Source organism: Lissotriton vulgaris, chromosome 10 (genome assembly GCF_964263255.1).
Source record: "Lissotriton vulgaris chromosome 10, aLisVul1.2, whole genome shotgun sequence".
In the NCBI taxonomy this organism is placed as follows: domain Eukaryota; kingdom Metazoa; phylum Chordata; class Amphibia; order Caudata; family Salamandridae; genus Lissotriton; species Lissotriton vulgaris.
The window spans coordinates 124343403-124357789 of record NC_141698.1 but is presented as its reverse complement, the minus strand read 5'-3'; the positions used below and the strand labels follow the sequence as shown (position 1 = coordinate 124357789).

General features: G+C 49.1%; 1 protein-coding gene across 1 annotated transcript in view; it reads left to right on the top strand.

Moving 5' to 3' along the window:
• LOC147684818 (cytochrome P450 3A5-like) overlaps positions 1–14387 on the top strand; it is a 127925-nt gene that overhangs the window by 67656 nt on the left and 45882 nt on the right. Inside the window, exon 8 of the mRNA XM_086940693.1 lies at positions 539–666. Coding sequence (XP_086796819.1) covers positions 539–666 — 128 coding nt within the window. The remainder of the gene's footprint in view (positions 1–538; positions 667–14387) is intronic.

Sequence of the window (14387 nt, the reverse complement as noted above, 5' to 3'; positions counted from 1 at the left end):
TGGACTTTCCGTCCGCCGGTGTCCCCCCCTCATGGTAATGTGGCGGGGGGAATTTCAATGCGGGCGGTGGTTTATGGTGGGCAGATCGCCACCACCATACGGGCGGTGGTGATCTACCCGCCATCCTAATGACCCTCTATGAGTCTGTACTCGTGAGGAGAAAAACGTTGATGCAGTAGGACGAACAGGTGAGTTATTTCTTTTATTTGTTATTTGTTTTTTTGTTGTAGTCGTAGTCCCCCCTCCCACACCCTCTCCCCCACCCAGCCACTCAGTGCAGACATCAGCCACTACTGCCGGAAGCCCCACTTATTGAAATACTACATGTTTGTGGAGAAGTAACAATAGAATAATTGCCCGCTGACTTGAGCACAACGTGTGATGGTTAGTCGAAGGGATTTGCTTACAGAGCAGTATTGGGCACAGTCTTAGGGTGCAGAAGGCATTTTCCAAGAAAACATCATCCCGTACAGGGAAATACAATATTACATGTTACTTATTACTGAACTACCCATCATTATTTTATTTTGGTTTTCAGTGGCTTTACCTTTCCTTGTCCCAATTGCGGAAAAAATGGGCCTGAGTTTTTTCCCAAGAGACACCATGGAGTTTTTCAGCAGGGCCGTCACCAGCATCAAGGCGAAGCGGAAAAAAGGCAGCCATGAGGTGAGTGTGCAAAGCCTCAAAACTGTGACTGCCAACATAAAATAGACACATTTTGGTGTTATATGTCAAATGCAATGATTCTTTCCTTCTCCTGGCTACTCCTATGGCACTGGCACATTGAGTGTGATCGCTGAAGGTGATGTTGTACAGTCGTCTTTTGCTGCATTGTAGCCTAATGCTGTTACATGCAGGACAATAACAGCTTTAACAGCCTTCGAGGTGTACCCATAATTAAGGTTAACAGCCATTACTGCCTGCAGGTAATATCAGTACCACTAACCAACTAATTTCCCAACTTCACAATCTTTTGCTGTCACATTAGAAAACAATGGCATTTGGTTAAAAGTCAATGCCAGTTACAGGTAGGCCAGCAGAAACGTCTCTGGCCTCTGAAACCCTGATATCGAGTGGGGGAAGTTCAACCAGAGGTATAACTCTGGTTGGAATTCCGACACCCATAATTATTAGTGTATCCAAGCCTAGAATTATTAGGTCCACAAAGTCCAGATGTGATCATTCCGGATTCGAAGCGGCTAAGGCGGAGGAGCATCGCCCCACTGCTTTGCAGCAGTGAAATGAAGGAAACATAAAATGATAATAACTCGAGGTTATCATTTTATGTTTTCCTCCTGCAGCAGGTTTGTGGGTGGGGCGGGGCTACTCCGATGACAGAGGAGCAGGGGGAGGAGTGGTTTGTCCACTCCAAATGCGCATGAATGTTTGACCAGCCCTCTCGGGCTGGTCAAACCGAACCGCCATGCGCACTTTTCATGTTCTCTACGCAGGCTGCATTACAGCCTGGGTGGAGAACCTGCCCAGGCTCCCATTCCCCACCTGAGCACCGGACCACGGCGCTCAGGCCAATCACAATGCATTGCAGCATTGTGATTGCCTCAGGGGAGCCTAGGTGCTTCTGTACCGGCCCCAGGGGAGAGACGGTGGAGAGACCTGCCAACCAGGTATGTTTTTTTTCTCTTTTTTTATACCCCCTGACCTCCCTCCTACCCCCCCACCCTGATCCGTGCGGCTGCCACTGATTCAAAGACATCAGACCTCACTTAAATTCTGCACAGGTCGCGGACAGCAGCACAGCCTGGCACCCTCCGACCCCTGTAGCAGCACTGGAAGGAGCAGACTTTGCTTTCCGGGGCATATATCTTGCCCTAAACCCCACACCCAAAACCCCACATCAGTTTCCTGGTGACACTTTCCACCTCCTGGAAAAAGGTGGAAAATGCCAGTGATTTTCTCTGTGGACCATGGGAGGAATAACTGCTAATGGACCCGGTATTTTCAGGTTTGTGCAGTCGTTCCCATGCTGGGGAGAAAGCTCAGAATAGCAATTTTTTGATACCGGCCTGAATTGGGATGTATTGGCCTCTGATATCCACAGACCCAAAAGCAGCATGCTTAGAATCCGGGCACAATATTTTGACTAATGTTCCAAGCAAATGCAGTTTTAAGATATAATGAACAAATGTACATACTTGGACCCAGATTTATCAAGGGATTGTGTTGCCCTTGAGTCACACAGGATGTTGCAAAGGATAATGAAATCCCTAAGTCACATTTATAAAGCAACTCAAGGCCACCTTGTGTGGCCCTGCGCTGCTTGGTAAGTCCAAGTAACGCAAGGCAGATCAAGTCGCTGTCTTGCGTTACTCTGCCATGGAAAGGCATGCCATGGGTGTGGCGTGGGTGTTCCCAAGCATCCACCTATGGATTGTGGTGTATTCCCCAATTTACCAACACTGGTAAACCTCGGAATGTGAGAAAATGCTATGCCTTCTCGGGAGAGGTGCAACGAGGAGAAATATCTTTATTTCCCCTTGTTGTTTCCTCTTTCTAACTGTGCACAGGAAAATGCCTCTGAGGATTGTTTTTGTGCAGGAACAGACCCCTTCCTTCACAAAAACAATCCTGTCTGCAGCAAAGGGACTCTTGCACCATGACGCAAGGATGCGCGCGTCGGCACTATCAGCACATTGTGCGCTGGTGCAAGGAGAGGACAGGAATGCGCCACATGATGTGAAATATGGCACATTCCTGCCCTCTCCCTTTCAACGCAACGCAGCAAGGTTTCTTGGTGCGTTGCATGAAAGTAGGATAAACCTTGCCCATGATCTCTTCAATGGGACTTGATGGAAGTGCAGCAGGGGAATGGTGCAAATGTCTAGAAATCCCGGAAGTAATTCCAGTGACATTGCACAGTAATTACTGTCAATGTTTAACCCTTTAAGTGCTGCCGTCGGCCAACGGTCGTCGCGAGCACTACCTTGCCAGTGCTGCGCACGACCGTTGGTCGACGGGCCAGCATTCGTTCTCCGAATGTTCAGCACTGGGCGCTGAACGTTCGACGCTGCGAAGGTGTTAATGTACGCTAAAGGCTAATGCATAAGGACACAGGAAGGATGCAATGCCTTATAATAATGGTATTACGGAAGCTTGAAATTACCAATGTATTTATCAGCAACTCTTCAGTGAGGGCTTTAGTTGTTCTGCAATAAAACATTAACAAAGAAACACAGAAATTGTTTTAAGAAGTGTGGTATCTAATATTGTGATTCTCAGTATAGGTCACTCAATATGTTGCTCTCAGGGAGGGCCCAGAAATTTCAGTCCAAATATTTGTGATACATTTGAGAAAGCGGGAAATAGCTTTCAATTCAGAGATCTCAGAAGTCTGTGACTATATTATATATTTAATACCATTTATAGAAATAAATGGAGTAAAAGACCCAGGAAATGACCGAAATCCGCATCATTTAAAATACAATTGGAGATAAGTCCTCAGTTTTTGTATTGACATAACACATTCAGTACCTTTGTTATTGATGGATTGTTGATGGTATTCTACAAGAGGAAAGTGACTTGTGTTGCTTTACCTTTACACTTCTGAGTAGTCCTGTTCATTAAACTGGCTATGAGCCAGTTGAGAGACCCCGAAGCACAATTATTGCATGAATAGCCTCATCTTCTTTCAAAGAAGAAAGGGCCTGATACGCTACAGGCCATTCGCAAACAACAACGTGCAATTTCCAAATAATCACCAAGCTGTCCTTCCTTTTGTGATGAGACTGGTGTGGTAGTCAGTAGTATCTCAAACTGGATGTTCCTAAATGGTCAGAAAACCTCCTGCATCTTTAAATATAATGAAGCGGGCCACTTTTTAAAACAAGATGGAGGCTTGAGAGGGACAGCAGATGTCCATCCCTGCATTCCCATTCCCAGCAATGCTGCTAATGAGAAGGGAAATTCAACAGAGACACTGCCAGACCATGTGGGAATCCTAAATTCAACTATCAAGTGGATAATGTTTTTATTACAACCACCTGCTTTCCCAGTAATTCTTCAACTTGGCAAGGTGTCAACTGGTTTATTCGCGTTTTGATATAAAGATCTGTGAGGCGTGCATTAGCAGTGTCACCCGCTTGCAAATTGTGTCTCAGTCTATGCAGGCAAATGCATGATCTGCACAAAGAATAGGACAGTGCGGTCCAGCACAAAAAGCCAACATATGCTGTTTGGTTATTGCATGATAGGTCATGTTCTCTTTACATTTGTAATTTTGCCTTGAACAGTGACTAAAGCTATGGGTCTTGGAAGTCCTAGGCTAGTGCTTTGGCTATGATCTCCAACTGCATGCAATATTTGACTGCTGGTGTGTTCAAGAATTTTTTTCAATATGTTGTCTGTCTTTTTTTTCTGGTGTTGTAACATTTTTGGCACTTGGCTGCTATGAAGACAAATCTCTTCATGCAACTTGTAACACCATTCTTTTCCATGCTTTGTGAAACCGCAGATATATGGAAAGTGTGCTTTTCTTCTGGTAATAATGTCGGGTGCAATGAAAGGGATTTTTTGAAGGCAGGTTAGGAAAAAATTAGAAACTTAATCGGGGTGAAGAGAACCTTCCCATCGAATTTCTACACACCTCGGAATACACGTTTTAGGGCGAAATGTACTATTGTTTTGTGAGTCGCAATACAGACGACAGCTGGGTTGCAACTGTTATGGAGTTGACTGTCTAGTAGTTGGGGTGGGAGGAGCTAGGTGGGCAGAGGGGAAGAGGTGGGGTCAAGACAGGAAAGGGTCAGTTAGTGTAGGGACGGGGACCGAGCTAGATGTTAAATAAAGAGCTCGTAAATACTAAGTCTGTGTCCTCGTGTATATGTAGAGTGGGACACGACAGCTGGCGACGAGGGTGGGATGAGAAAGAAACCCCACTCACGAGTGCCCCGTCCTGCAGCGTGGAGTGAGCTCCGCTGCAACGTAGCCCCTCCGGCGCCGGTGACGAGCCCCCAGGAGTGGCCAGGTCTCCCCTCGCAAGTGGAAGAGGGTCGAGAAGGGAAGCGACAACCCAGCGAACGAGCGCTGATGTGCCCCGAGAAGAGCGCTGAATCAGAGCGCCAGAAACGCGGCAGAAAGGGCACCGAGTGAAGAGCGCCAGAACGCCGACCGCGCTGGACGCGCAGAAGAGCCTGCAGTGCGCCGAGACCGGCGGGGAGCCGGAAACCCACTCCGAGGCTGCCCAGGTGAGCCTGCACTGCCGCGAAGGCGAGAGGAGGCGAAGGAAGAGCCCCACGCACGCGCAACCCCCCACGGAAGCCAGCGCTCGATCGGCCAGCGGCAGCAAAGACCAGTCAGGCAGCAGGCGGTGCGCGAGGCCAGCGCAAGACAGACAACGCTTACCCCAACGCGCTGTGAAAGTGCCCAGCTCAACTGTAAGTTCTCCAACACCGAGTGCGTGTGTGCCCAGAGTGAGAGAAGAACCTCGTGGACTGCAGAGGGAGGCGGCCATCTTAAGGTCAGGCAGCCCAAGGGACAAACCCTACCTGATTGAAAGGCGGCCATCTTTAAGTCAGGCGAAGGTCGAAAACAAGCACTGGCGCCTCCAAATTAACGCACTGCGTCCTGATAGCCCAGCACTCACTGCCAGACAAGTGCTAACAAGTGGAACAAACAAGCAGTGGTAGCTGCAGCAAACAATAGTGAGAGTGAACGTCGGTGACCGCGACCAGTGTCAAGTGCAAGCCCGGAAGAGCCACTACCAAGATGTCCAACCCTCCTGCGCAAGATGCCCAAAACCCCTCTACGAAGAAGGAGGTCAAAGGCACGCATCTGCGTGCGCCGGAACCCTTGATAATCACCACCGGAAGTAGCATGGGCCTGAAATGGCAGGAGTGGCTGGAGGACTTTGAGGACTACATTGAAGGCTCTAAAATCGAGACAGACAAGGACAAGATAATAACCCTTCGCAATCTCGGAGGGCGCGAGATCAGCAAGATAGTGCGAGAGATCCCAACCAACGACAGTGACACCTACATCAAAGTAAAAGACATACTGAACAATCGTTTCCTGCACAAAAGAAATGTTGATTATGAGCGACACAAGTTCCATCAACAGCGCCAGGACAAGGATGAACCGCTAACGTCCTTCATACACCGACTGCGGCGCCAGTCCCAGTACTGCGACTTCACAAATTTCTCGCCGGATGCGGCCATCAAGTCCCAAATAATCTCAGGATGCCACTCAGATGCACTGAGGCGAAGACTGCTAAGGAAGCCACAAGAGTTGGCGGAAATTTAGGAAAACTCACGAATATATGACCAAGCCGAAGAGAACGCGGCGGATATCGAAGTCAAGCCCAGCTGACGTGAACGATCTACGCTCCTTTCTCGGGATGGCGAGTTACTGTGCTCGCTACATTCGCGATTATGCCACCATAAGCCATCCACTGAGGCTCCTCACGAAGTCCAACCAGCCCTTCGACTGGACCCCTGACTGCGAACGCGCCTTCAGAGACATCAAACAGGCAGTTGAATCGTCTGACTGTTTGTCCTACTTCAACCCCAGACGAAAGACAGAGATCACCGTAGACGCCAGTCCGGTGGGCCTAGGAGCGATCCTGGCTCAGTACGACGACGACTCGGACCAACGGAGGATCATCGCCTACGCCAGCCGCAGCCTCACCGATCCGGAAAGGAAGTACTCCCAGCCTGAGAAGGAGAGCCTGGCGGTCGTGTGGGCGTGCGAGCATTTCCACATCTTCATCTATGGGAAACACTTCACGCTCATTACTGACCATCAGGCGCTCGTGACAATATACGGAAATCCGAAGAGCAAGATGCCCCCCAGGATTGAGCGGTGGGGCCTCCGGCTGCAGGAGTACACGTTTACAATCATTCACAAACTGGGGAAGGGAGACAACCCTGCTGATTACATGTCCCGTCACCCCCGGGACTCTGCAGTGCCAACCTCATCCATAGCAGAGGAATACATCCACTTCGTGTCAAGTCATGCTCGCCCTCCAGCCATACCAATGGACACCATCCGGGAGGCAACCAACAAGGACAATGTTCTACAGATCGTGATGAAACGCATACTATCCAACAGGTGGAGACATCATCCGCAAGATGACGACGAGAATCCGGAGGTTAGAAGTGAGCTCCAGGCTTTCCGACACGTCTCTGATGAACTCTCAATAACCGAAGATGGCCTCCTTCTAAGGGACCACCGGATAGTCATCCCAGCCACCCTGAGACAAGGAGTAGTCGATCTAGCACATGAAGGTCATCGTGGGGTCGTATCCACCAAGAGAGCGCTTAGAGAGCGTGTCTGGTTCCCAGCTCTAGACCAAATAGTCGAGAACACTCTGAAGGATTGTCATCCCTGTCAGCTAACCGGCCCCAACACTCCGCCTACACCGCTTCAGATGACCCCACTACCGGACGGAGTGTGGCAAGAAGTTGCAATGGATTTCTACGGACCTCTGCAGTCAGGGAAGTATGTGATCGTCATTGTGGATGAATATTCCCGATTCCCTGTGGCTCAGTTTATCTCTTCCACCAACGCCACCTGTACTCTCAAAGTACTTGAGGAGGTTTTCGCAACCTGGGGTGTTCCCAGAATCATCAAAACGGACAATGGACCCCCGTTCAACGGGCATGAATTCAGCGACTTCGCGAAACAGATGGACTTCCAGCACCGCAAGGTCACCCCACTCTGGCCGCAAGCTAATGGGACCGTCGAACGGTTCATGTCTACCATCAAGAAAACCTTCCAACAGGCCACCGCCGAGAAAAAGGATCTGCAAGCAGCACTTAATGAAGTCCTCTGCGCCTACAGAACCACTCCTCACTCCACGACGGGTGTCTGCCCTGCCACTCTCATGCTTGGGAGGACACCGAGAACTCGGATCCCAACCTGGGAGGGAGCCCTGAAGAAACCCCTCTCAGACCACCAGATCAAGGACATGGTTGCAACAGATCAGTACCACAAGGAGAAGATGAAGGAACATGCTGATCTCAAACGGAGGGCCCGGTCCCCCTCCCTCAAGTAAGGTGATAGGGTCATTGTTAAACAAGAGCAGCGCCAGAAAACTGACTGTCGTTTCAAAGACGAGCCCCTCACGATTGTGCAGCAAAAGGGCACCATGGTGACCGCGGAGTCAGAGAACAGGCGAGTCACCCGACATGCATCCCACTTTAAGAAGTGCCCTCCTGAAAGACGTGACTGCACACCTACAGCTTCCGTGCCGGAGAGCCATAGCAGCCCAGAGGCTGGCGCGCCTGACTCGGCACCTTCTACGGTGCAAGAACCAGTGGTAGAGAACATTGTGTCTACACCGGCTCGACCCCGACGCCAAGTGCAGCCTCCCAAGAGACTGATTGTAGAAATGGACTAAGTTTCACTTCACTGCTGTTTTGTTAAGAAAGGGGGAGATGTTATGGAGTTGACTGTCTAGTAGTTGGGGTGGGAGGAGCTAGGTGGGCAGAGGGGAAGAGGTGGGGTCAAGACAGGAAACGGTCAGTTAGTGTAGGGACGGGAACCGAGCTAGATGTTAAATAAAGAGCTCGTAAATACTAAGTCTGTGTCCTCGTGTATGTGTAGAGTGGGACACGACAGCAACCACTAGCATAAGTAAATGAAATAGATTAAAGGGAGTTCAAGTTCAAGTTCGGGAATTTGTATAGCGCACTACTCACCCATAGGGTCTCAAGGCGCTTGAGGGGGGGGTGCTTTATTTGTCGAATATCCAAGTTTTTAGTTGCTTTCTGAAGGCGAGGTGGTTCTGTGTAAGTCGGAGGTGGGTGGGGAGAGAATTCCAGGTTTTGGCCGCTAGGTAGGAGAAGGATCTTCTCCCCATGGTGGATTTATTGATGCGCGGAATGGCGGCGAGGGCTTGATTGGACGAACGTAGTTGGCGGGAGGGGGAGTAGAAGGACAGTCGCGTGTTGAGGCAATCGGGTCCTTGGTCGTAGAGGGCTTTGTGTGCGTGGGTGAGGAGGCGGAACGTTATTCTCTTGTTGCCGGGGAGCCAATGGAGGTCTTTGAGGTGGTCAGAAATGTGAGCTTGCCGAGGAATGTCCAATATGAGTCTGGCAGAGGCGTTTTGGATTCATTGGAGTTTTTTCTGTAGTTTGGCTGTGTTTCCGGCGTAAAGGGTGTTTCCGTAATCCAGTCGGCTGGTGACCAGTGCGTGGGTGACTGTCTTTCTTGTTTCGGTGGGGATCCAACGGAAGATTTTTTTGAGCATGCGGAGTATGTTGAAGCAAGATGATGAGACTGCGTTGGCTTGTCTGGTCATCGAGAGGGAGGAGTCCAGGATGAAGCCAAGGTTACGTGCGTGGTCCGTAGGTTTGGGTGCGGTTCCCAGGGCTGGTGGCCACCAAGAGTCGTCCCAGGCGGAGGGGGATGATCCTAAGATGAGGACTTCCGTTTTGTCCGAGTTCAGTTTTAGGCGGCTGTTCTTCATCCATTCGGCTACGTCTTTCATCCCTTTGTGTAGGTTGGTTTTGGTGGTGTATGGGTCTTTGGTGAGGGATAGGATCAGCTGAGTGTCGTCTGCGTAGGAGATGATGTTGAGGTTGTGTTGGCGTGCTATTGATGCGAGGGGGCTCATGTATACGTTGAAGAGGGTGGGACTGAGTGATGATCCTTGTGGTACGCCGCAGATGACTTCGGTGGCCTCTGATCTAAAAGGGGGGAGGCGGACTCTCTGGGTTCTTCCGGCGAGGAATGAGATGATCCAATCCAAAGCTTTCCCTTGTATTCCGATGTTGCTGAGGCGTTGTATGAGGGTGCTATGACAGACTGTGCCGAAGGCTGCGGAGAGGTCAAGTAGGATGAGGGCAACTGTTTCTCCGTTGTCTAGTAGTGTTCGAATGTCGTCTGTTGCTGCGATGAGGGCGGTTTCGGTACTGTGTTTGGCTCGGAAGCCGGACTGTGAAGGGTCGAGGGATTTGTTGGATTCGAGGAAGGCGGCGAGTTGACTGTTGACGGCTTTCTCAATGACTTTGGCAGGGAATGGGAGGAGCGAAATGGGGCGGTAGTTCTTAAGTTCAGTGGGGGTCTGCTGTGGGTTTCTTCAGAAGGGCGCTGAGTTCAGCATGTTTCCAGCTTTCCGGGAAGGTAGCGGAGTTGAAGGAACAGTTGATGACATCGCGGAGATGGAGTGCGATGATGGAGTTTGCTTTGTTGAAAATGTGGTGGGGGCATGGGTCGGTTGGTGATCCTGAATGGATGGAGTTCATAAGGCGGATGGTGTCTTCGGTGGTGATTGGGTCCCAGGCGCACAGGTTGTTAATTAATCCCAATTTGCTATTTTGCAAACAGAATGATCAATTTCCTACTAACGATTCAGTATTGCGATCTGCAATTCATGTGTACCAAGCATTTTAAGTAGCAAATGTATGGAAAACTATAAAATTGTGCATTCAATGTACCACCAAGTGGAAGGAGTGGTAACCAGGTGCAAACTATAGGAGTAAGGTTTTTTTTCTACTTTCCCTTCAAAATGTCTGTACTGTGTGTGATGGGAAAGAGGGTGATGATTTTTACGATGCATTAGAAGAGGAGAAGGCAGCAGGAGAGGGTTTGTAGGGTGAGGATAACTTTATTGTACTAAATTGAGGAGGATCTATATCACAAGTACAGAGTGAGCAGACAGCTGAAACCTGATTTGATTCACGAGTTGGACCGATTAGTATATACAAGACCCAAAGTATTAACTCTAGCCACATGCCCAAGTCTTATTTTCATTGTATCACCTTTTGTCTGGCATTTATCAGGGCACTGGAGTTAGTAACAGTAGGAGATGTGTCAAAGAGGGCACTTTCTAGACTTTTCATATATCTCATTGATGCATAAAAGTGAAGGAGCACTTTAGTACTCACCCCAACGTTATGCAAGGTTGTTGCCACTTGGGGCATGTTGTACAACGCTGGCATCAGAAAGGCGCATCCATTGATAACATGACAGTAGCTCCGATGAAGATAATGTTCCACCTCTAGGGTGATGAAATACATGTGCTATCGATATTGTAAATCATTTGTTGTACATTTTGAAAAATGGTAAGCATGAACGCTATATGTTGTGTTATTCTTGGATTTGCAAATATGCTCGGAAATATGTTATGCATATACTCAAAAAGAGTATCTCAGAAGCACTGCTTACTCACAGATCTTGGCACTGTTATTGAACATGCAAAGTTGGGAGGGGTGCTACCCAGGGTATCTCTTTTAGTTTGCATCCTTTGTGGTTTCGCTTCCAGCTTTTGGGGGGAGGGGTCTTTCAACGAGTCCAGTAGTCTACAAAGCAGCAGGCTACATTGGACATAGCATGCTCCATCATCCTATACAAAAATAAATTCTTGATTAACATTATATAAGCAATTGTGTATGTGCGGATATAAACCCATGGCTGCTGTACATTTTGCACTAAAAGTCGATTTTAATTGGCTTTCAGACCTACAACTAAACTGAGCTTACTCCACCGCACACCACCCTCAGCTCTTGTCTGATCACTCTCAGAACCAACCAGGAGGGTATACAACCGTTACAACGCAACTTTTACAACGACCTACCATTACAACGCAACTTTTACAACGCAAACTATTACAACGCATTGCGCTGGGGGGCGCTCTAGGATAGGGAATAGGTTAATTTACTATCCAATAACCTTCCCTACTATCCACGGGGACTGGAGTTGGAATAGTAAATTAAACTATTCACTATCCAGCGCCTAAAAGCATTATGCGTTGTAATGGTATGCGTGGTAAAAACCGCATTGTAAAGGTAGGCGTTGTAAAAGTATGCGTTGTAACGTCATACATCCAACCAGGAGAGAGTATCTGTTAGGTGGTCAGGGACCCCCAGAAAAAGATAGCTAATTTTAGATACTGTTCTGCACTTGGTAAACTGGGTTACCCTAAAATACGTATCTGCTGATAGCCCCTGGTCTCCAACTGCAGTTGACTACTCAGGATGTTCACAATGAATACTCATAAGAAAACTTCAATGCCATGGATCTGAATAATGATGAATATGAATATTTACAGAATATACTGAAACCCCTACTGGTTATATACTTCTAAGAAGATAACAGAGTATTTATGCTGCAAGAAATATATAGCTCCAGCTGTAGGTCCTCAGGTCCTGATGGTCTGCCGGTGGAATATTCTCAGACCTACACAGAACTCCTGCTTCCTCGCCTTCTGGAGACCCTGCAGGAGGCCAGGGAGGTGGAACTCCTACCACATTCGATGAGAGAGCCCCAAATCATTATGCTTCCTAAACTGGGTAAAGACCTTTGTACGCCGGGCTCATATCGGCCTTAACCAATGCTGGGTGAAGATACTAAAATACTGGCTAAAGCATTGGCGATGCATCTGGGTAGGGTTATAACACACCATGTCCACACGGATCGATGATGTTTCATGCCGGGCTGCGATACACATACGAACCTTTGAAGGTTATCCCATGTCTTGCACACCATGGAACATATGGACATCCTTACTGCCGCTCTAGCTCTAGACATCGAAAAGGCCTTAGATACTCTGCAGTGGAAAAACCTCTGGGAAGTGCTGGCAAGAATCGGCCTGGGCCATGAATTCATCTCCTGGGTTCACATCCTGTACAATCTACTGACTGCTAGGGTACGTAATGGCGGTGTGATTTCTGAAATTCTCTCCATCGAACAGGGCACGAGGCAGGGCTGCCTGTTGTCCGCACTCCTATTCGTCATTGTACTGGAACCCTTGGCAATCCGACTGAGACGGGACATGACTCGTTGGGGCGTCACGGTCAAGTTGTATCTTTATGTGCGGATGATGCCTTGCTTTATATCACTCACCCAGAGGAGGCAATGCCCATTCTTCTGGAAATCCTATCGGGATTTGCCACAGTATCGGGACAGAAGGTCAATAATCAGAAGTCAGTTTTATTCCCACTCACCACACTAGTCAGTACAGGAGTGGCAGATCTTCCCACAGCAGAGTTCGTTTGGAATGCAATAATTTTCGCTACCTAGGAATTCAAGTGGTACATTTAGCCGATACACAATATGCATTGAATATGGGAGCAGTCCTTTACAGTTTAGCAGTCATCTATTAGTTTTTGGAATTGCCTCCCTCTATCTATCATGGGTCCTGTGGCCTTGGCCTGAATGGTGCTCCTCCCTTGCTGCCTATATGTTCTATAGAATTCCTTCTGCGTTATTCCCAGAGCAGTCTTCAGGACCTTTAATAGTCTCCTGCTATCGTTGGTTTGGGCTGGAAAGCGCAGCAGAGTAAAATTGTAGATTCTGAAGTTAGATATGGAACAGGGGGGTTGGGCCTCCTGGACCTACATCTTTATTATCTTGCTTCTCTTCTTCAGTATGGAGGGCTATAGTGTGCGGAGGGCCCCAATGTCGAGAAGGACCTCCTGGCGGATTGGGGATGGGAGAACGGTGACCGGTATGTCTCATGATGGTATTTCGGACCCCTCTGGAGTATCCCTTTGTGGTTCGTCAGGTCGTGGGAGCATGGCAATGTGAGGTCGCGTTGGTGCTGCGGAAAGCCCCATATGTACGAACGCTGCCATTGCAATGGTCGAGCAATTTTTGCCATGTACAATCTGTGACGGACTTGACGGGGTGGTTCAAGGGGCGGTGCCTCACGGTGGGCAACCTCTACCTCAATGGTACCTTTCTCTCATTTGCCGATGGGCATGAATGTTTCGGGTCCCGATGGGACACTTTCTGCAGTATGCGATAACCTTGTGCATAGCACGTGCGCTTTGGACCCCCTTTCCTGGGAGCCTATGGAGTCCCACACCTTGATGGTGATTCTCGACCCAGGCACCTTTAGGGGCTTGATTTCTCGCTCATACGGAGTACTTAGGGCCTATCATAGGGGCTGATTAGGATGGAGGATGCGGAAAATCCTCTGCGGACCCACCAAGACCCACCGCCACATTAGGATGGCTGGTGGGTCCTGGTTTCCGTCCACAGCTTTTCCGCCGTGGTTGGTTTACAACCGCAGCGGAAAAGCACTAATATGGTGACGGTGTCTCTCAGACACCGTCAGCCAGATTAGGATGTGCTCGGAAACATGCTTTTCCGCGGCGGCTTTTCCGCCGTGGAAAAGCATGTGTAACTTCACTGAGGGGGCCCGTTGCGGGCCCCCTAGGTGAAGGGTCGGTGGGGGGTGCACATGGGGGGTACCTATGGTACCCCCCTGCATTTGTATGCAGTAAGCGGCAGGCACCGCGCGGTGCCTGCCACTTTCTATATACAAATGCACTGTGTGCATTTTTAACATTGCTGCGGGTGCAGCTTGAAGCTCCACCCGCCGCAATGTTAAAAATAGAGGATGTGACCGCCACCCTGGCGGTCACATCCTAATCTGCACAGAGGGAACGCCGCAGCCCATGCGGACGTTCCCTCCTACTCAGGGG